This window comes from Neomonachus schauinslandi, chromosome 2 (assembly GCF_002201575.2).
Source record: "Neomonachus schauinslandi chromosome 2, ASM220157v2, whole genome shotgun sequence".
Taxonomy (NCBI): Eukaryota; Metazoa; Chordata; class Mammalia; order Carnivora; family Phocidae; genus Neomonachus; species Neomonachus schauinslandi.
In genome coordinates this window covers 47,372,397-47,395,966 of record NC_058404.1, presented here as the reverse complement: position 1 = coordinate 47,395,966, position 23,570 = coordinate 47,372,397, and the positions used below count along the sequence as shown (strand labels likewise).

General features: G+C 42.0%; 1 protein-coding gene across 5 annotated transcripts in view; it reads left to right on the top strand.

Annotated features, from left to right (window-relative positions):
• EBF2 (EBF transcription factor 2) overlaps window positions 1-23,570 on the top strand; it is a 185,835-nt gene that overhangs the window by 123,318 nt on the left and 38,947 nt on the right. For 4 of the 5 annotated variants that reach the window (XM_021698821.1, XM_021698819.1, XM_044912563.1 and 1 more), the window contains 2 exons: window positions 8,315-8,396; window positions 23,150-23,267. In XM_021698821.1, coding sequence (XP_021554496.1) covers window positions 8,315-8,396; window positions 23,150-23,267 — 200 coding nt within the window. Of the gene's footprint in view, window positions 1-8,314; window positions 8,397-23,149; window positions 23,273-23,570 lie in introns of all 5 variants that reach the window. The other variant, XM_021698818.1, reaches the window with a different exon arrangement.

Here is a 23,570-nt window from a genome sequence, read left to right as displayed (position 1 = left end):
CATTAATGGTGTCAGATTTTCATCCGAGTGCAAAAACAAGGACTTTTCCTTGGAGATTTTTTTTTCCTACCAGCCTCATGTTGTCAAGTAATGGAATTCAGGAGAGTGAAGATGTCTGTCTGACTACAGAAGAAAAAAATATCCCAACATATAACCCCAGGTCCTAGGAAACTAGAGTGGGTTACTGGTCAGAAGTGAGTGGAGAATCAAAGTGGCCCCTTGTTTATGCACCTCGGTGACGGTTGCTAGTCAATCGTTTGCCACTTGAGCTATGGGAGATATTCACTTCAGAACAAATCATGAAACGAAGTCTATCAATACGGAGTCAGAATTACGCGGTGGGGTAAGTCGCTCCCTCCCTTTGCCTAAGTGAATACAGCAGATCCACTCCTGAGGCAGCGTGTTTGGTAATGAAGGATCTGTTGCCACACTGAAATGCCACTTCCAGGAGTTTGTCATTGGAGTGAACGCCGAATAGAATGTGATTTGATGGGGCCTGCTGCCAGGTAGGAACCAAATGATTTTGCCTGACCACAGTTTACTGAAAACAGTGATGAGGATCTTGACCCACCGCCTTCTGCTGTTCCTCGTTTCCTGCAATCTGTTGTAATAGATTCAATGGCATAGTCTTTTTTTTCCCTTTGGAAAATATCTCCCCCTAAAAATCAAGGGAAGGACTTTAATATTGGATAGATAAACAATGCAGAGAGAACCAGATTTGAATTTATGGCACCTCCCTCTGGTATAATTTTGTTTGGAAAATGGTCCATTTTAAAAGGTGGTGGGGAAGTAGGGGCAGTTCAGGGGAGGGTGGCAGAAGCATGCCTAGTGAAAGGTGAGGGAGCTGACTTACTACGTCCCAGGTGTTTACCCAAACACTTTGCAAGGGTAACTAATCCTCACTACTGGCCTAGAGGATCATGTTACAAACTGAAGGTCCTAATTTTTACACTAAATACTAAGCAAGCAAATAATAAGAATAATGCAGAAGCCTTGGCATCATGTGGAAATAACTTGGTAGGGATGCCCCAATGAGCTGCCCACATAAAAGACTGAAATTATCTGCTGCCAAAGAAATTAACTTGCTGGTCTATTTAAAAATGTCCAAAGGAGGAGAGTCTCCTCTGTCCCTTCGGTAATGTTTTCAAAATTTAGCTTGGTGACTTGACTCAGAAAATGTTTTCCACGACTTAATTCAACTTCTTAGGTTACACATTTGACTTCCAGCCTTTTTTCCCCTGTAGTGTTGATAGGCAAATGGCTTTGAATCTTCCTCATCCACTCAGGGCAATCTCTGACATTCTTTTTGTAGAGGGCTGCAGCTCTTTGGGCCCTGTCGTCTTTGGAGCAGATGGGTTCTTGAGACGGCCTGTTTTCCGATATCTGATAGACTTGTTTGCCTTCTTCCACACACTCCAAAATAGCCACCAAATTTTCAGAGAATGTGGGCCCTGATAGGAATTATAGACATTTTCATTTGATTGCTTGTTTTGTTTTGTGACATGAAGAATGATTTCACTCTCATTTCCAGAGTGTAAGATGAAGGACGTGACATGATCCCCCATGTGGATCAATGAGGCCGTAGTTCCCCAAGCAGTGTGTCCTATCTTTTCCTTCAAAAGAAGTGTGGCCAAGCTCCCACCAGAGCAATGCTCTCCTACGAATCAGACAAAGCAGACTTCCCCTCCTAGCTTTTCCACTTATTAGCTGTTTGACCTTGGACAAGGAAGCTAACCTGTCTGAGTCTTGTTTATTTCCTCCATAAAATGGAGACATTGATTCTCCTACTCTCAGAGGTGGGTGGATTAAACAAAATTACACATGGTACATAATATGAGGTCAATGAAGGTGGGGTATTTCTTTGTTGTTATTATAATCATCATCATAATTAGTCTTTTAGCCATTGGGAGTTAGAGACATTGAGTGTAGCTGTAAGTAAGAAAATATAGTGTTCAAAATTTTCTATAAACTTACATTTTTTGGATCTGAGATGGCCTTTCATTGACATAGTCCAAGTGAATAAGCTTTAATGGTCATAAAACTCTTCCATAGGAATGTCTGTGGAGATTAAAGACTCTGTGCTTACTCTGTTCATGTATTTATATTTACGTTTTAAGGGATTGTTTAAATAAATGGATTACATTGAAAATGAGCTTATAAAAATGAGTATTTGATTGAAGCCTAAGAAAGCCAGTCAGTCAAAAATTTTTTAAATGATCTCCCCTTTCCATGGATCTTCTTGAACTTTGTGCTGGCCATCATCTTACCAAGCAGATTCCAAGTACAAAACATTCCCAGATGCCCCATTGTCAAGTTTTTAAGGTGTAGCAAGAACCAATGGGGAGTTTGAACTCCCAGAGTCTCTTAATTTTTGTGGACTTCAATGAGAGTCTTCACAAAGCCCTTAAAGCTTTGGTCCCTTTCTTACTTGGGCTGACATCTAAACAATCAATAGGGCATGTCATCTTCAAGCCAAGCATGGGGCCCACTGCTGCCCTTCACCTTACTTTGGCTGCCTGGATTTGGATTCTCTTAGAGGCTTTTGGGAGAGGAAAATGTATTCTTTCTGTTGTAGGAAGGTTCAAAGAGGATATCACAGTTAAGACCTAGATTAAAGCTGAAACATTATCATCATGTTTTTTACTGGTGTCAAGTAGAAACCCAGCACATAGGGGTTTTCCTACCTTATAAAACAGAGTGAGCTGCCATGTTGGCCATCTCGAATGAGAAAATGGCCCCAGAGGTGTATCCATCCTGCATGAGACCCCTCACTCTGCCTAGTCTCCCATAGGATAAAGCTTGACAGGGCCCTGGGAGACGAGAGACAGCTGCCCATTTCTTTCAAATATGATTTTATGATCCAGCCTATCCCAGATAGTTTTTAGAGATGATAATTTGATCATTCTTAGCAATGGTATTATGAGTGTTTTAAGGCAAGGGAGTTATCCTTTTTTCAGAAGCACACACAAACAGTGGAAGCCAATTATATTTTAATTTATTGGACTCTAGAAAAGGAGGGTTAGTAGTTAATCCAGATAAAATGTGTCTTCCTCAAAAATCAATGGACTTAGGCCTTTAAACACCTACATGGTTTGTGAGGCTATATTGAGTCTACATATGGCTTGGACTTCCGGGAGCTAGCCTGCTCATGTGGCCATCACAGCAGAGAGAGAGAGAACCAGATATAGCACCCCCGGCTCTTGGCTTTTGGAGAGTACGGGGGTGTTCTCATCTTCATGGTGTGTAACATGTGACCATGGCATTGCAGAAATTATTCCTAGGGTAGGCAGAATTAGATTTTTTTAAGGGAATAAGTTTCAAAGTGAAAGGTATTTTACATATTATTTGGCATAGAGTAAGGTTCTACTTAATGGTAGCTGTTACTAGTGCTAAGTTCACATTCTTTTGATACACATCCCTGTCTAATCTTTTTCTTGAAAAAAGCTTTCATTGTCTTCCCACAATGCTTTCCTCAACACTTTTTGTATTGCAATTTTTTAGAAGGCACTATATCTTGGTTTTCAAATGAGAGATGAATTGAATGACCTCTACCACAAATCTGGACAAAATTATGTTGGGTTTTGTACTCGTCAGATCATTGGTTATAATTCCGGAATCTGGCATGAATACTAAGTATTTGCCCTTCCTTTGATTTAGAGACAATCCCTCTCCACGTCCCCCACCTCTGGACCTTGACTTTGCACCCTATTTGTGCAACTAGTTTGAATCTCAGTTTCTGTTTGGGAAGGGCTCAGGACACATCTAGACCCATCTAGGAACTATCATTCTACTCTTGAACAGTGCTGTGTGTTCCAATATTCCAGAGATTGGTAGAGAAAGAGATTTCTGTGTGGCCGGGCAGTCCCCTGTAATTTTAGACCCATATTCAGGGGTCTCCAGATTCCTCTCAGAATCTGAAACAGCATATTTTGAATGGTTTGGTTGTGTGTTTCATGAGGGCAAAGATTTGGTCCATCTTATTTGCCATGGTGTCTGAACCTTCATGGAGGATACTGTACACTTCATAATTGCTCAAATGGGTAAATAAATGAATTCAGCAAGTATTTTCATTAGTAGGCATTTACTTCCATGCAACTATCTTTGACCTAGTGTTTTCCTCTTGGGATGCTATAGTCCTCTCACTCTTCGAGAAACCAGAATCCTTCATGTTGTTTTTTCCCTTTCCTCCCTCTGTCCCTCCCTCCTTCTCACCCTCCATCTTCTCTTCTCTTCTCTTCCCTTCTCTCCCCTTCTTTTCTCTTCTCTTCTCTTCTCTTTCCTTCCCCTCCCCTCCCCTTCCCTTCACTCCCCTCCCTTCCCCTCCCCTCCCCTCTTCTCTTCTCTATTTCTTTTCTTTCTTTCTTTCTTTTCTTTTCTTTTCTTTCTTCTTTCAGACCATTTTCTGAATTTTTAAAAACAGCTATATTGAGATATAATTTACATACTATAAAGGTCACTTATTTAGTGTGTACAGTTCAGTGGCTTTTAATATATTCACAGAGTTGTGCAACTGTCATCACAATCTAATTGGTTCAGGAAGCAGAGACTGCCAGATGGAGCTTGCTGTGAGAAAGACCCAGGTTCAAATCCTTATTTCTGCTACTTACAATCTGTGTGATCTTGGGCAAATTTCTTCAATTTTTGGTGACTTTGTTTTTTCTAGCTGTGAAATGATTCATCAGTCGTACTGTTGTTGTAGGAAAAAAAATGACGCATTGTATATGAAGCACCTATACCTAGCCTCAGGGTAAGGCACAGAGTAGACACTTGGCAAACTTTCTTTCCCTTCCCTCTGTGACCCCTGTACCCTTCAGCTGCTGGACCAACACAAGATAGTGAGCAGGGACAGAGATGTCTCTGATAGGTGATATTCCTGAGCCACCTTCTCCTGCCTCAGAAGCAAGTGGAAGGAAGCCTAAGACAATGGTTGTTCAACAATTTGCCTGTCAAGCCTGGGGGACTGCCTGCTCTGACCGAGGCATCACCCAAGATGCCCCACTGTCCACCAATCAGCTGTCCCTGCTTATTTTTTCCCCACTATCTTTGACGTATCTCTCAGAAAACCCTGCATACACCCCACTTGGACTGCAGTAAATCATGATCTTTTTGTCTTCAGTGGTTTCTTCCATCAGTGTAGCCATTTCTGGAGGGCTCTCAACTCTACATACTTTTCTTCGTCATCATAGAATATTAATATTGGAAGAACCCTAGAGATAAGCCAGTTAAACCCAGTTGAATGAACTGAGGCCCAGAGAAGTGAGCGAACTTGGTTACATAGTTGGCGCAGGTCAAGACTAGAATACTGTCAGCATGTCATAAATATCTGTGGAGTGAAGAAATGCCATTTGGTGCATTACATCATCTCAGCTGACCTAGGATCCAGGTTGCAATGTGCTGGCTTGAGTTCACATTTTGATCCCACCTCTCTATTCCTCTGCATCTAGAGAACAAGGATAATCCTGTTGGTGGTGGTGTTCACTCCTAAGGAATGAGATCAGAAGCCTTGCAAAGTGTACTGCACTAAGTGGTTATAATATTTATGTGGTCAACATTGTTTGGAGAAAGTGGAAATAACAACTTCCATCCTGATGAGAATCTGCACATTTGGTCTGAATCTTGCAATTCATTTGGGTTTCCCGTTTCTGACTGCAGAGCGCTGACATTTTCCAGGCAGCTCTGGCTTCGGAGGGATCCAGACCCAGGGGATTTGTTCCCTGCAAGTCACCCTGTGGTTAATGGATGGTATAGTTAGTAAAGGGTTCTGTATCAAGCCCCTGAGCATGGTAGGTGGAGGGGGGGGTGGAAGGGAGAGAGGTAGAAGACAGCAGTAAAAGCAAGAGAAAAAAATGGAGATAGCCGTAAACCCCCAGGATTCCTTTAAATTAATTTTTAAGTTCACATATAAAATATCCAGGCCATAATTTTTGGAGCTAGCTATTTAGAAAGTTATGCCTTCCTTTAGAAAGCAGTATACAATGTAAGAGAATTTTTTCTCTCTCTCTCTCCCCACATATCCCCCCCCCCCCACTCTGTTCCCCTTTGTGAACAGAAGGTTATATCCTTAGTATGCAGGGACTAGGCAGGTTACAGACTCAGATCCCAGGCCAGGGAAAGAGTCAAAACTTTCCACCCAAAGAACTGATGAGCGTCCTAATTGAAACTGAATCGAGCCTTTCAGCAGGCCCCTTGTTTCCCTAAATCAATTTGATTTCATGTAAACATGTATTTCTTCTGCACTTTTCCACCTACCACACCATGCATATAACAATGCCTTCGCGAACATTAATGTTTTTGCCAGATACATTTTAGAGAAAGGGTTGGGTAGGTAAGGGAAAGTATCACCCACCGGGAGTGTGTTCTAAGGACCTCAGTCCAAGCAAAACTTTCCTCAAATCAAGGACTTGGTAAGAAAAAGCACTCACTTTGGTTTTAGGAGGGGAAAAGGTGTAAATCACGCTTGGGGGTGCTGGAGGATAGATGTGGTGTGGGAGGGGGGGGCTATTGTTTGGAAGGAGACTCGAGTGAGAAAAAAGCAAGTTTTAAGCATATCCTGAGAGCATCTTCGTGAGTTGTGAGTGGCTGTAGCTGCCTCTTCTGTGAATGTACAAGGGCAAGAATATTTTCCCTTACAAAAATAAAATGTTTGCATTCTGATCAACCTCTGATTGCTACCGGCAGGCAGACGTTTCACTGCACGTTAGGAAGCGAAGGCAGGTTGTGAATTTGAACGCTGCATAAAGCAGTGCGGAGCAAAAGGGAAAAAAAAAAAAAAACCCAGCGTGGAGCGTTTCTCTGCCCCGTCACTCCGGAGGTAGCTCGGGGAGCTAGGGTGAAGACCCTGATACCTTCATGGCACAGGAAGTCCTGCCTAACCTCCCGGCCCAGCCAAGATGAAAAGAGAGAAGTGAAAAGCAGATGTTATAACATCATGAAAAAAATTTTAGCTGTTATTTCCAAATTCACAATTCACAGCCCACCTTTATTTGTAGATAGGGGTCAGGAGCACTTGGCCAAATATTTTTAGCAAATCTAGAGTAAAACAGCCTCAAATACAGAAACCATTTTGAAGAACACAGTTCCCATTCTCTCTTCCTTGATTGCTTACTGTTTATCTTTCCATCAGATTTTTTTTTTCTTTAAGTGCTAAATACAATTAACTGGAGCGCTCTCCAATTCTTTTGTGTGATTCTTAAAAAAATAAAAATAAACAGAAGGTCACCATGAGAGCATCTTACCAGCCGTTGCTTTAAAATAGAATTTTTGGAAGCATTGTTGATTTCTACTTATTTTTGTTGGTAAATCCTGGAGAAAAAATGTATATCTTTTCCTTTAAAGTTCTAATTCAAGGCATGGATGTGAGAGTTCTGGAGGGACTTTGGGACTGCGGTAAAATTTCGTTGTCATAGTAACAGAAAGGGAAATAGGCCTAGCTCACCTGGGACTTTAACACTGCAAAAGCCAGATTTTTTTTTTTTTTTTAAGGAAAAGGACTCTGCAAGTGAGTTAAATGAAAAACTTATTGTGGTTTGAAACAAAATCCCAAACATTAAAATAGGTGAATGGCTGAAAAGGCCACCTCTGCCATTTTTCTGGTTTGATGTAGTTGTCTGATTAAAGATGCCCAATTTTAAAATTGCACAAATAGTTTATTTCAGAGACGGCTGGCTTAAAAATATGCCTTATGATGAATGATAACTTCAAACCATGATTCGGTGCCTTTGTATTTTCCCGGATAATGTACAGAAGGTCTGAGAGGACATTCACAACTTGTTATTAGTCATAAAAACCCCAGTGTATACCTGCACAGGCTGACCTGCCTTTGGATGGCAACGTACTGTTTTCTGATTTTATATATATTGGTTAAAAAGACCAGGGGCCCTTTGTGTGTGAGGGTACATGTGTGAGGTGTGTGAGCACAGAGGTGCGTGTGGCCAGCGGAAAGCCACATGCGTGAGAAACCCTGGGATTCTGGGTGAAGTCTTGCCATTATTTACCCTGGAGCAAGACATTTTTACACGGCAGGAGTCACTGCTGCTTTGGAAGTCTGATTTTTGGGAGACAGAGTGTCCTTGCAACTCGGGGGTGGGTATACAAACCAGAGCCCAGCTTGTGACCCGCTTCACAATCCTCAAATCGCAAACATCCGAATTTGCAAATTGCAAAGGGTCAGCGGTGTTCCTTCCCAGGCAGGGCCGGCTGAAATTCCCCAGATGGGAAACACAATCCCTTTCCAATCAAATCTAATATAATGCAGATCTATTTTCTCTTAAAAAATGTTTACTACAAAATGTAACACATTGCTTTCTCTTCACAGATTTTTTCTAAAATTTTTCCTCAAGTGCAATCAGAATTGTTTGAAAACAGCGGGAAACCCGAGGGACATGAGAAGGTTTCAGGTAAGGGGCCTGCAGTTCTTCCCTGTTAAGTGAGTCATTCTGTTTTCTCTCTCTTTAGCACTTTCTTTCTTTTTTCCTTTCTTTTCTTAGAAAACATTATTCATGGACGCTGCTAACAATAAAGATGACTCTAAATGATATCCCTCATCTGATAGTATTGAGGGCTTCTGCATTTTGTAGTGTTTAGGCCTCTCGCCTCTGTTGCCAAGGCCCGAGGGGAGGGGCACCAACCCAGGCTGGAGATTTGATTTTCAGCCCGCAGGCTGCCCTTCACACACACAGCTGCCCACAGCAGGAACCGTGTTCTTGATATTCAGCCACCTTGGGATTTTTCAAAGCAGCTTCTCTGTGCTTTCTGCAAGCAATAGCCTCTTCCCTTCCTTTGCCACCGATTAACCATGCAGTGGTGTCTCTCGGAGTCTCTGGGAAAGCAGCAGCCCAAACAGCCGTGGTTACTTTAAGATCGCAGCATGACAACAAGACCCACGGGACAGTGACCCAGCTGCCGGGCAGTTAAATCTGCCACTGGTTTCATCACCCTTGCCACTGATGTACTGAGGATAGGAGCTAATAAAAACACAGAGAGAGGCAAAGTGTGTCAGGTTGGAGATGAGAGGAAGTGCAGTCCCCCTTGGCTCCCTTCCTTAATCTTTGAAGGACCCATATTTAATCCGCCAAAAGGCTTTCCTGCCATTCATACACCCCGCCTAAATACAGAGCGCTCCCTTCCCCGTAGAAACATGGAAAACATGTTAAACAATAGCATTCAGGCTTGAGACTTAAAAAAAAAAAAAAAAAGTCTGGCAGCCATGGATGGGGATGATTAGACTCGTGTTTTGGGTGGGAACAGTGAGGTTCTGGGGGTTTCGTAACTCGCCTCGAATCGCAGGAAGGATGCGGTGGAACCAGGAACCGGGAGGGTCTGTCTGGTCAAACCCCTTCCACCAGACCACGAGTTTGCACCGTGGACAGCTGCTAAGTGGATGCCTTGCTGTTGACTTTTTGAAATTCTTCGTAATTTCAGAGACCGGGGTCACACATACTCATTGGGCACAGGACTGCCCAAGTAATGGGGCTGCTCCTGCCAGCCACCCGGAGAGCTTCTGGGGCTTAGGGACAGAGTACTTCAGGAGTTCACGGGGGGGAGGTGGGTGCACACAAGGTGAGAAAACTACTTTGCAAAAAAAACACAAAACATTCTTGTCTTCTCCCCCCCCCCCCCCCCCCATCATGGTCATCAAACAGTCTTGCTGGCATTGGGACATTTTTGGTTAGTTATTTAACACGATTACCAGCCTCTCTTAAAAAAGTCAAACCCCTCCTCTCTGTCATACAGTTTCCCCTGCTGTATGGTGTGAAGACAAGCAGAAATAAAATGAGCTTTCTTGGGAATGACGCAGGATCATTGTGCGGGGTGGAAGTTGATGGTGTTTTGTGTTCCAAATGCAAACGTAAATAATTTCAGTCCAAAAAAGTACGAGATTCAAAAGGATTCCAGAATAACCTTGATGGCCAAAGCTTGGCTTTCACTTCCCGAAGAAACAGAGGTAGGAAGAGGGGTTGGCGGTTCGGATTCCTATCCCCTTATTCTCTACCTTCACTTCCAAAGAGTTTTAAATTTGAGAATGCTCTCATCAATTTCAAGAGGCTTTTAACAGAATGTCTTGTCATTTTATTTTTCTCAGATTTTGGAAATGTACTCACTAAGCACACGCATGCTCGTATTTCCTCTACTTCTTCCGTTATTTACTAAGTGACGATTTCAGTGTGCCTGAGCTTTTAACAGGGTTGAATAAATATTGCTGATCTCAAAATGATGGGAGGTTCTCATCCAATGTGAAAATATTTGACTTCTGCAAAGAACGTGAAATATTTTTTTTTAAGTTTGTGGGTTCTAATTGTCTTATTTTGGGGGTAGAGCTAAAATTAATTGGCAATTTGGGGGGTATTTTTTATTGAGATAAATTCATATAACATATCATTCATCATTTTAACCATTTTAAATTGTGCAACTCAGTGGCCTTTAGTATATTAACAATGTTGTGCAACCATCACCACTATACAATTCCAGAACATTTTCATCATCCCCAAATGAAACCCCATACCTCCCAATTCTTTTCTCCCCACCCACTGACAACCACGAATCCACTTTTTGTCTCTATGATTTTTCTATTGGGGACATTTCATGTAATTGGAATCATACAACATGTAGCTCTTTGTGTCTGATTTCTTTCACTTAGCATCATGTTTTCAGGTTCATCCATGTTGTAGCAGGTGTGAGCACTTCATTCCTTTTTATGGCTGAATAATATTCCATTGTAAAAATGTACCACATTTTGTTTATCTATACATCAGTTGATGAACACTTGGGTTGTTTCTACTTTTAGGCTTTTATAAATAATGCTGCTACGAACATTTGTGTACAAGTTTTTTGGTGTGTGAACATATGTTTTCAATTCTCTTGTGTATATGTCTAAGAGTAGAATTTCTGAGTCATATGTTAGCTCTATCTTTAGCTTTTTGAGGAACTGCCAAACTGTTTTCCACAGTGGCTGCATCATTTTATATCCCCACCAGTAATATACGAAGGTTCCAGTTTCCCCATATCTTTGCCAGCACTTGTTATTTTCTGGTTTTTTTTTTTTTGTCTTTTGTTTTTGTTTTAAGTTCTAGCCATCCTAGGAGTGTGAAGTGGTATCTCATTGTGGTTTTGATTTGTCTTTCCTTCATGATGTGGAACATTTTTTAAATGTGCTTATAGGCCATTTATTTGTATATCTTCTTTGGAAAAATGTTTATTTGAATCCTTTGTCCACTTTTAAATTGGGTTATGTGTCATTTTATTGTTGAGTTGTAAGAGTTTTTTTTATATATATTTGGGATACCAGGCCCTTCCTTATTAGATAAGTGATTTGCAAATATTTTTTTCCTATTCCATATCTGTCATCTCACTTTCTTGATAGTGCCCTTTGATGTACAAAATAATTGATAATTTTTATACTGTGCTCAGATTCTATTAAGAGTATAACCTTCAATGAACGCTCTCTACCTGGAGAAGGCTACTATGGAGAAAGCCTTGACTATGTGCTATAATGGTCAAGTGAGAGACTTGGATAAAGTTCAAAATATGAAACCAAACCAGAGATTGTAGGTAATCATGTGGGGGTCAGGGGGATCTGAAGGAATGGTAACTTAGGAATTTCTGAACTACATTTATTCAGAATGACAAAGGTAATACTTTTAAACCATATAGATAGTTACTTCGTTCCTCCATTTTGTTATGATTAAACATATTTAATCTGAAGCATTCTTTTGTAAAGATTTGCTCTGAACAGAATAGAAATATGAAATTTTTCTTACCAAATCATGAATCCAGCCATACTCCTTCTTCTCTCCCACCTCTCTTCTTTCCCCTGTCCCCAAAACAGTCGTGGAACTTGGATTCTTTTTCCCAAAATGACCAAATGAGAACAATATCATTACATCAAATTTTTTTTCTAGCCTGAAACAAACCTCTCTTTAATTCAGTTCAAGTTCCAAGTATCTCAGACATATATAAATACATATGCCTATTTATCAAAACACAATAGGTTTTAATCCTTTTTCGGCTCAGATCCTTTTGAGAATTTGGTAAAAGGTATAGATTCTTTTGCCACAAAAACCTACATTTAAACCAAGTTTTGCTTAAAATGTCAGGGGTTCTCACATCTCTTAGGGTCCCATGGTCCCCTGACCTAAAGAAATGAAATTCATCTACCGAATGGGCATCCTCCATGTAATTTAACCCTTACAAAAAGGACCTGTCCCCTTGGGAGTTCCTTGATAATCTTCCCACTTCCTTATAAATGCCATCTGTTCCAGGTGACTCCTGGATCCATATCCTCAGACCTCACCCTTCTCTGGAGCTGCAGAAATCCCACTCTACCTTCTTCCTGGGCGTCTTCCCTTGGCTTACTAATGAGCACATGTTCACAACAGAATTTGATACTTACTCTCTGGATCCGTGCCTTCCTCATTTATTGGTGAAGCGTCACTTCCTCCTCCTAAGTATCTGCTAAATCTATCTCTTCTCCTGAACACAACTGCAGTAGATCCCTGCTTCTACTCCTTCCTTGTCTAGTCCTAAAACTCAGATTTTGAAAGGCATGGCTGATTAGTATCTTTGTACCAGGCACATCCCCTGATGTTTCCATATACCCACCACTCACTTGGCACACCTCACTGATTTCTATTATATGGAATATTACTTGAACCTTTCCACATGTTTGCCCCTCTACCTAAGAACCCTTCGCCCCTCTCCAGTTTGTGACTTCTACTCGTGCTTCAAGACTATACCTGAATGGCACCTCCTTTGTGAGGCATTTTCTGACTCTCCCTGACAGACTCCTTGGCTCCTTCTTCTGTGCCATCATTACATTCTCTACACAGTGCTACTACACTCATTTGTCATATTCTCCTTATCTCCCCACTGGGAGGTAAGTCCCTCAAGGGCAGAGGGTTGTATCTGTTTTGCTTGTTGATGTGTCTCTAGCACCTAGGATAGTTCTTGGCACACAGACTGTCCTCAATAATATCTGGTGGGTGGATGAATAAATGAATCGATCACATTGCCTTGCAATTATTGTTCATCTAAGAGACTGTGCTGCTTGAGGGTAATGGATATCTTTTTTTTTTTTTAATTTTTGTATTTCTCCCCAATGCCTAGCATAATACCAGCCACTGTGCAGAGCTCAATAAATTGTTATTAAATAAATTTTTTAAGAGAGAGAAGGGAAAAAGGGAAGGAAGAAAGGGAAAAAAGAAAAGATTTCTGTGGTCCCCAAGTATCTAAATCCATGGGCCATACATGCAGAAAATCATTTCTGCCCTTCTTGAAATGGAACAATTGGGTGAAACACCCAGATTAACAGCTTAGTGAAGGAAAAGAAAGAAATTTATGTCTAGTTGAAGCTGTTAAGACATAATGAACCCTATTCTTTATTTCTCTACATTGTGGGTAGAGGGCAGGCAGTTGGAAAATCCAGAAGAAAATCAAGCTAAGACAAGGAGAAGTCAAACATGTTGTCATTTCCCACAATCAGATTCTAAAACACAGAAGTTGGTAACAATTATGGTGACGGTTGCCAACTCATTCTCAGAGATAGGCTGACTGGGTCTACTCCAAGTCACAGTGAAAACATAGATGCACTCATTCATTTATTCATCCACCCACCAGATATTATTGAAGACAGTCTGTGTGCCAAGGACTATCCTAGGTGCTAGAGACACATCAACAAGCGAAACAGATACAACCCGCTGCCCTTGAGGGACTTACCTCCCAGTGGGGAGATAAGGAGAATATGACAAATGAGTGATTCACATAGCTTAGCTCTGCTTCTCTGTGGTCTTCAAGTGACCTGCCTGGAAGCACAGGGCCCAGCACGGTGCCAGTTGGCTTTGTGCTGATTGCCAAACTCAGTGGTGTGGTCACGGCAGCTGAGGTAGAATCTAAGGGATACCAGCCATTATAATAATAGTAAGTGTGGATGCTCTTCCCAATGGTTTTCAAAGTTGTCCATGGTATCAGTTATAACAGGACACTAATGTCAGCAGATCACTAACTTAGTTGATATTGAGAACATTCAAGACCTGGTTGCCAGTTATTTCCCCTTGCCTCAAGAGGACTCTGTTTTAAATAGGCATGATCACTGTAGAGGCCTGGGGTATTTTCCATCGTATGGGTAAGCACCAACTTGCCCATTAGTCATTCTGGAGTTAGGAGCATGTGCCTTGACATATCTCTAACCCTAGAATAATTTTAAATGAACGCCTCCATTTATAAACTTGCAGCTTTCATGTAGTTAGGATAAAGATTCTTACAGCCATTTGCTGAACTTTTCTGAGTGGCTCTTGTGTGTCTCAGGTTCACCCCTAAATTATTCCATTTTAGATTAGGCCCACCACAATCATCATTTTTTATACACTTATTCTAGGGAGAGGACTGAGAAATATATCCAAACAGGTCTTGCCATCTGTTGCCTCAAGACATAAAAGGTCAAGATATATGGAGGGGCACATACATACATTTGCAATGAAAGAAAAGTTATCTCGGGAGCCAGATTGGGGAGGACATCAGTGCTGAGTTGAATTCTGTTTATAGGGATCTTCACACGACCTCAGGATGGGCCTGCCAGAAGGGGATCTTAAGGGGCCTTGGAAGGGGTGAGGGAAAGGGTTATGCCCTATGAGGACACACCTAGCAGATCTGTCAGACCTCTGAGGAAGAGAGAGCAATGCACGGTTACGGGCAGAGGGGAATGGAAGATGCAAAGATCTGTCAGGATGAAGAAAAAAAGTGAGGCTGTGTGAGCACCAACCGGCATCACTCGGGTAGCTCGATAATGTGAGAGGCCTAGGGCCTGGATGCAGCCACTGCACAGGAACAATGGGGAAATTAATGTGGATGACAAAGACACCCAGTCCTCACAGCTGGGCGTTAGCCACTAGTCTGTGTGACTGAATGATGCAGGAGCAAAGGGCAGGGCTACTCATGTCTTGGAACAGGGCCAAGATCCATCCAACAAACCATTATGATTTCTTAAACCCCTAGTTCTTATATAAAACTTTTTAATGGCACCACCATCTATTTTCCTTAAATAAAAAATGTTGAATGTTTCTCTCACACCCATTGAAGAGGGAAACAGAGTTTAAATTAACTCCAAATGGTAAAAATTTAATACAGCTCCAGTTGCCTGCAGGTTTCTTCAGTTCAAATCTTTCAATTCTAGAGCTACTCCAGCTGCTTTGTGATCTCATGCACCATTTGAAGGTTTCTGTGCTACTGAGCAGCAGTTTTAAAGCTCATAATGAAAATCACTTGACTTATGGCCTCTCTAATCAACAGGTGAGTCCATTATCTGGTGGTAAAACAAACCAGATATTCTGAGAAATAATAATTATCTATTTGGAGTCAGGAAAAAAAACAAAAACAAAAAAACCCCTCTGAGGGTCTGAGTATATTTCCCTCAGTCCAGTGCTTTAAGCGTGGAGAAGGCTCTCTGTGGGTTACTTCAGGCTTTTCTCTTCTCACAGGATACCCTCCTGCCACCCCCACTCCATGCCTTTTGGCATCTCAAATGGGGACAAGAATCAGGGTGATAAAAATTTTAACCAACCCACATAGGGAACGTGTTTTGAGTTATTCATGGGAGAAAAGAGAGAGAAGGGTTAGCAAGTCGCTGCCTGTGTAACTCTTGGGAAATGGCATGTCAGATTTCAGGTAGGGGGAAACAAAGCTTAAATGCTGAAACATTTTAGGAGACTCAAATTTGGGTGCTAAAACCTACCTCCAAACACATTCCAGAACAAGCAGATGCAGAGCTTCCTGGAAAGCAAAGCTTTCTTAGTTTTGCAATAAGAGTACATAGCTGCTTGTGGGGACTACGTGCTCCTGCTTTTTGATGAATGACAGGTGATTCATGAGGTCCCTGGGGGGCAGAGTTTGGTGGAAGAGAATGGCCCAGCCAAGTCAAGAACTGCATCAAATATGTCAAGGCTCCCCTGTGGCTCTCAAAATGTTTGCGAGTAAAATACTGCCCTTGACTATAACCATCCCATTTGGCATATGTTCTAGATGGGAAAGGCAATGGGTTCAATGGAATAAAATGAGGTAGCAAAGATGTAGCCAGGGTCTATGACCTTTGAGATGGGAAAAATTTAGTTGTAAAGCAGGCTCCCTGATGACATGAAGGCTGGTTGAAAAAAATTGCCACTTGATTTTTTGTACGCATTCAACTGGTTTTTTAAAAACAAACTCTTAAAAGATGGCCATCCTAAGGCAAATTTGCAAAATATGCCAGCAGAAATGGTCTTCAGCATACTACTACACTTATGCCAATTTGATTTTATTTTTTAAGTGCCAGAAGAATGATTTCAGTGACCTTGAGTGGTGTAACAAAACTTTTTCAACTCTTCAAGGCCTCTCTCAAATCTCATTTCCTTGATGAAAATGGTGGTCACTGCCTTAATTTCAGGTTCATTTTTCTCACCTTTGGGCTCCTGGAGTATACGATGGCCACACATTTTAGTCCTCACTTATGCATGGCTATGTAGTCATCTTTTCTGATTATGTGTAGTGTTTGTTATGCTTCAACTCCCTGGTCAGCTCCTTGAAGTCGTGACAATGTTTTCTGTAAGTCCCCATTGCACGTAGCAGTAGCATGTCACTGCGAATGTCACAGGGAGTGTCAAAAACCACCTTTGACTGATTGAAACATAGGGCTGTCTTCTTTCTTAAGAAAGTGTCTTCTCGGGAGTTATGTCATCAATGCCACGGTCCCTCCTCCCTTGGTGTGAGCCGCCCCACAATGCCCCACATCTGTCTCAACAGCAATCAACTTTGTGTTCTCTGGTTCGGCACTTGATCCTTAACCGAACAGAAAATTTAGCCTTAGGGAATATGAAACAACTGTGATGGCTAAGAATTCTGGGAATTCCTTTAAAAAAAAAAAAAAGATGACAAAATCCATACTTGTGGGGTAGGTGTTTAAAGGTAATTTTGGAGACCCCGGAGTCCAGTAACAAAGAAGAATCTAGGCTTTAAATCTGGTTTGAAAATACGATGTGTGCCAAGAATAAAGTGGTGGGGAGAAACAATTTGCAGTAGCCAACTGCTTGTTGTTAGCCTGGGTTGAATTAATGGAGGCTTAGACAGAATTGTTTCATCAGAGTCCCCTTGTCGAATGTGAAAATTAGCCAGTGTATAAAAACACCAATGGAGTATTTTTTCCTCCAATTGAAATGCAAGCAATTTCAATGATATGGACTCCAGACTTGGTTGCCCACCACAACCAGAAATCTGTCTTGCTTTTCTCTGTCCGTTTAATGGTCTCTATGTCTCTTTCCTCCTACCACAGGTGGAAAATAAAATCCCACATAATAGTTACACTTTGGGAAAGCTGAAATAACATATATAGCAACTCAACAGTTATAAGGGAAAAGCACATCTTGAATTTAATTCCATTTCCAGATGTAAAATGTCATAAAGAATTTTTTTTCCATACTTGGCAAAATAACAGGAATTTTCGAGACCATTTTATTTAGCTTGGTGGATGCATGTTTGTGGGTAGGTATCAGAGAGTCTTCCACCTCGAGTATGCCCTAAATGCTACACATCCAGGCTTTACTGAGATTAAACTACCAAAGGCCCCACGTTCAGCTAGAAGGTACATGACCCTCATTGAAATGGAGGGGAAATATGTCCGACAAATGGTAGAATTTGGTGTGTTTTCAAAGCAAGAACTCTGATCCGTATGGAGAGGTTTCTAACCCAGTGTAATTATTCTCCCGTGACTACAGACACTAGGATTCTCATCTGTTTCAAAGAGCAGAGCACATTTTTCATTCTGACTTCTCTTTTTCCTTTACCCTTCTGTGTGAGACGTAAGGCCTTTGTAGGAACACCTGGGTGTGAGCTGAGAAAGGCTGGCTGGGGGTAGACTCCAAGCTGGTCATTCCTCTGACTTAACTCAACCAAACCAGACAGTTGTAGCTTGGACAAGGAGAGATGTTAAAAAAAAAAAAAAAAAATTAAAAGTGTGATGTTCCAACAAAGCTGAAGACATTTCAGAGTGAGACATAAAAATGCCCCACGGGTGGGAATAAGTCAGGTTGGTAAGGGTTCCCATGCTGCATGCTATCATTCTGATACCAAAGGAGCCGTTCCTCTATCGGAAACCTGGTTGTACAGATTAACGGATGTGCCCACCTAAAGAGTAACTCCCACTGTGGCCTTGTATAGGCAGGAAAGAGCTCTTTACAACTCGGCTCCTGCTTTGTATAAATTATTAGAGTGAGGGACATGGGAGTACTTTTAGATAATGAGAAGAAAAAAAATAATTTGAGAAAGTCAATCCGTTTTCTTGAGTACTTTTAGCAGATTGCTAACACAGTTGTAGATTTTGTTCTTAAAACTGTCTTGTATTTTTCAAGGGGAGCTACAGATTTTTCTTCATGTAGCTAAAACTGCCATTTAATCGGATGATTCCCACCAGAACCTACACTGCCACTCTACAGTTGCTCTGTGTGTAAATTCACTAAAAATTTGGGATCACACAAAGCAAAAGAAGGAATTGCAAAAATTGAAAAACTGCTTCCGCTTAAAAAAAAATGCAAGCAATTTCAATGGATCCTTACTTCTCTTTCTTGGAATCTTGTCTTTAAAGTGCCATGTCATAAATAATATTTGCATGAATATCATGGGTTATTGCTTTTGTGTTGAAATGTCTCAGTCGAGGAGAGCTATAATCTACAGTAGCTTGGGTTTCCGATCTGCAGGCTCTCCCTTTGGAGTTTTGAGCTAAAATACAGATACACCAACTATGAGAAACAAATGAAAGCTGTCACAGTGTCAGCAGCAAAAACCGGGGGTCCGTCCCACACAAATTATGGACATCTGTATTCCTAATTGGCATTCTTTCGGGCCGTGCCAGCAGAATGGCGTGCCAAGAGAGCCTGACAGCTTTAGAAAAGACCAGGTATCAGGTTTAGGTGATAGGAGATGCTGATGAGACGTAGAAGTTCCTTTGTCAGCCATATTCTACATATGTTTGTTATAAGGCCCGTGACTTCTAGTTTCGGCTACCTCCAAAACCACACCCTTTATCAAGACTAAATTTGCTACTTTGAAAACACATCAGTTTATGAGCTCAGGAGAACAAGTGGTATTGATGGTTATATGATCAGAAGATCGTTGGCAAAGATGCATACAAATAGTTAACAAGGTAATGGTAAGAAATGTTGACCTTGATTTGTTTAGCTAAGATGTAAAGATTTTTGAAGGTCAAAGGTGTCCTTGTGTAGTGTTTTGGAGTCTAACTGTGTCTGACCCTCTAACATTAAGCTGCTGTGGCCTGCAGTTTTGAAGAGTGAAGCAAACCAGGGGAAAAGAGAGAAGGGGGGGAGAACAGGAAATGGAGTGAGGTGTTTCAGGAAGTTGTCAGGGGTTGACTGATTGATTCCAGATGGAAAAGGTCAGCCTTCGTGACCCAGGAAATACTCACTAGGGGAAAGAAGTTGGCTTGTGGAAAGGGAAGGCCTGGGAGTGAGACGATGCTGGAATGCACATTCCACTTCCTTTAGTCCCCAAACATTCAGAAACTTTAACTTGTCTGAATAGAATAATATCAGTGTTGTCATCGTTCATCAGAAAACAGGGAAGGAAGTTAAATTCAAAGCTTTGAATGTACCAAATGTATCTTCACCTCCATAATGTAGTTCATTTACTTCCAGAAGGAGAGTGGATGTATGTAAAGGCCAATATTTGTGTGTGTGTGTGTGTGTGCGCGCGCACGCGTGTACGTGCATGTATAAGAACAACCAGCAAACATGTCCGGTTTTGCATGGTGGAGCTAGAGGATTAAATTCTTTACATTTTGCCAATTCACTTTAATTGACAGACTCTTCTAGATAACCCACAGTCTAAGATATTTGGAATATTAAAAATGGGAACTTGCCTTGTATCTAAATATATATGCACACACGCACATACATTTGGACATAATTTAAAATCTTGTAATAAATTTTGCAGACACTGAAATAATTCAGGTTAATTCCCTTGCTGTCATGAGAGGCCAGAGCTAGCCAGCAAGAGATTAAAATTTATTTCCATTGTTAATAGAAAATAATGAAGTGCATCTGAACCATCAGGGTATGTCATTCGGGAAATGTTCACTTTGGAACTGAATCTCACTCCACCCAAATGGACAATGATGAAATCAGCTGGCTCAAGAAAGCCTCATATTTTGTGGCAGGAATGCATGAGGAGCACTAAAGTACAGTATGACAAGAAGCTTGTGGAATGAATTAAAGTGGTCTCAGAGAGAATGCTCTCTATATCCGCATAATCCTCAGATGGGCTGGAGTTCCCCTCACTGTGCCTAGCACAGCTCATTAGCAATTAAAGCCTGAAGCGCCCTCTTGTTTTAAGTTTTCCAGAGATGGCAGCTATGTCAATCCATTCACACACACAAGTTATAAAAGTGGCCTGATTCCTCTTTTTTCTCCACCTTCTCCTATTATTTTCAGGGGGTAATCATATGCAGAGGTGAATGCTTTCAATCTTTATGCTCATCTTTTTTTTTTTTTTAAGCTTTTAGTTATTTATTTGACAGAGAGAGACACAGTGAGAGAGGGAACACAAGCAGGGGGAACGGGAGAGGGAGAAGCAGGCTCCCCGCCGAGCAGGGAGCCTGACGTGGGGCTCGATCCCAGGACCCTGGGATCATGACCTGAGCCAAAGGCAGACGCTTAACGACTGAGTCACCCAGGTGCCCCCTTCATGCTCATCTTAACCCCATGCCAGGAGCCTTGGCTTCTCTCTTCCTTTGACTATGATGCCATCTTGTGCTTGCCCTGATAAGGACTTGTGCCTCCATGCACTTGTGGAGAGCGATGGATGTCTACATCTTACGGTGGCCACCGTACAATAGGAGATTTCTGGAAGGATTTTCCCCAGACTCCTAACATGTTGACATGGGACAATTGAAAACAGATCCGGAGCTAGACAGGCTGCGTCCCTGAAATAGGAGCTATTGACAATCATTTTCTGAACGACAACGGAGGTTCCTTTAAGTTCTTTTGATGTCACAGAGAGGCAGGGACCCTGTACCTGTAGTATATTCACAAGTGAGGAACTGAAGTGTGGGAGAGACACATAGCTGACTAGGAACCCATTCTGTCGTCTTTGAATCTCCAGGGCCTGATTTAATACCCAACATGTAGCAGGAGCTCAGTGAATGTTTTTGGGATGAATGATTGAAACCCACTTATGTCCATGGAAAATTCCTGTCTGGTACTGTCATGCCCATGGGACCAGGTTAGGTGAAATATTTTGGGGACTCATGCTTTTAGGGGTTCTCCTGAACCCCTATTATATTAAAATATATATATTTTAAAAAAATTAAAAGCTACCATCTAAAACTACATTGAAGGTAAAAAAAAATTCAGAAGGGTTTCCTTGGGGTGGGGGTTAGGTAGGAGGGGAGGATTGACCGAGAAAGATACAAGGTAACTTTCTGGGAAGATGGAAATGTTCTATACCCCGATATGGTCTGTGTTACCTTGGATGTATCTGTCAAAACTGTGCAGCTAAGATTTGTGCATTTCAATGGATATAAACTTCACCTAAAAAAAAAGGAAGGATTTATCATACTATCTTGTTCACTTTGTTTGCTTGAAATTATTCATAGTAGAAAATTTTAAATGCCATCTACTGAATCTTACTTCACATTAGAGATAAAGCAGGGCCAAGGTAGCCCGCCCCCTTCATTTAATAAGGAAGGAAGGGGTGGCAGAAAAAAATATAAGTAGAATATCAGCAAATTTAATTTGGGAGTAGATAGGAAGAGTCATTTTTAAATACAGCTCCTCATTACGTGCCTATCAATGCCTTTCCTCCAGAGGTCTGTATATATGTATATAACGAGTTATTTTCTCAAAAAAAATTGCATACATAACTGACAAACAGACTCACGTCTAGGACGGCCCATCCTCTTGGGTCAAGTGGGTGGTGGGTGCACTCAAGTCCACCTACCTCTGCTACGCTTTCCCAACTGCTCTGGCCTTCACTGACCTCTGCCTCTTGGAACTACAGCATGCACATAGAACTCAACTTGATTTCGTTTTGTGTGCTCTTTCTTTTATGTGTCAGCCATGTTTCTCCAGCCCGAAAGAGAGCTCTTTGAGGGTAGGGGCCCAACTTTGTAACTTTTGGTAGCCAGCCCGTGTGTCTGCCTTTCTAGAGCCTCCCTTAGAGCTTACACTACGGGAGGGGCTCAGGGAGTAATGTCACCCATCCTAGTGACAGGCCAAAAAAGGCAGAGGTGAGGCAGTTAGGATGGAACTCATCCCCCTGTCGCATGCGCCAGGGTCTCCACCTAGCGCTTTACACGTAATACCTCATTTCATCCTTACTTTATTTATTGAGCCCTTGAGATAGGCATTGTTGTTTGTGTTTTACAGATGAGCAAACGGAGATTAGAAAAGTGAAGTAATTTGTCCCAGGTTACCAGGTTGCGGGACAGCAGGTGTGGTGGTCTTAGTTCTCTCTGACTCCCAATCCATGATCTTCCACTGTTCCACACCCATCTCTTCCCTTTCCTCTGCCTAGAGACTGAATGTCCTACATTTTCAACACTGAATTCCAGCAACTTCATCTCCTCTCCAGAAATTGGATCACCTCTGCCACGGCTCTCTAGGGGGTGGGGACACCCCACAAACAGCCCCTCAGGCAGCATCTCTGTGCCCAGCATTCCTTGAGCAGATGTTAGAAGTGTGAGAACCCATTCCTGAGCTGGGAGAGATGACTTCCCAGCTGGTGTTGAGGCCTTACCTTCCTGAGCACACACAGTTGGCTCCTTGGCGTGAGCATAGCTCTGGGGTCAGCTGGGAATGACTGTTCAGGTCCTGTAGGAGAGAACAAGGTTTTTAGAACCAGCAGGCAGATGGCCAGTTTCCCCACTCCATCACTGGGGCGTGGTTTGAACACAAATACATAACAACATGCAAGTGAAAGGTGGCCTCTTTTTCCAGAAAGCTCTGCCATAATCACAGGAGGATGACCTGCTGAGAGGCCGAGGGCATGGCCCTGGCCCAAGATTCTGTTCCATCTCTCATTAGCCATAGGGATGTCTGGCAAAACAGTAGGCTGCGACTTTTCCTACTTTATGTACAACTAACTTCCCCCTCACCCCCCGCCTTTTGCTTTAAATGTGCAGGTTGTGTTGTCAACAACGGTGAATGTGGATGGACACGTGCTGGCTGTTTCTGACAACATGTTTGTTCATAACAACTCTAAGCATGGCCGGAGAGCAAGAAGGCTGGACCCATCAGAAGGTAGGGTTGCCTGCCGTCTGGGCTGAGAATGACAGACAAATCAAGGTCCCTGCCATTGTCCTGGTTTGAATTTTAAATTTATGTCTGGGCAGGCATGGAGAAAATACACAAGATCATGTGGGTTTTAAGTGAAGTTGTAAACACTGACTCTTGCCTGTTCTCTTGCAACCCCGCACGCCTCCCGGTCGGCACTCAGGCCCCCGTGCCCCACTGCCTCTGCCATCTAGTCTTGTGTTTTTCTTTTTTCTAGACGGGCATTTGAGGCAAACATAAGCCTATGACATCTTAGTTAAACAGGAACAT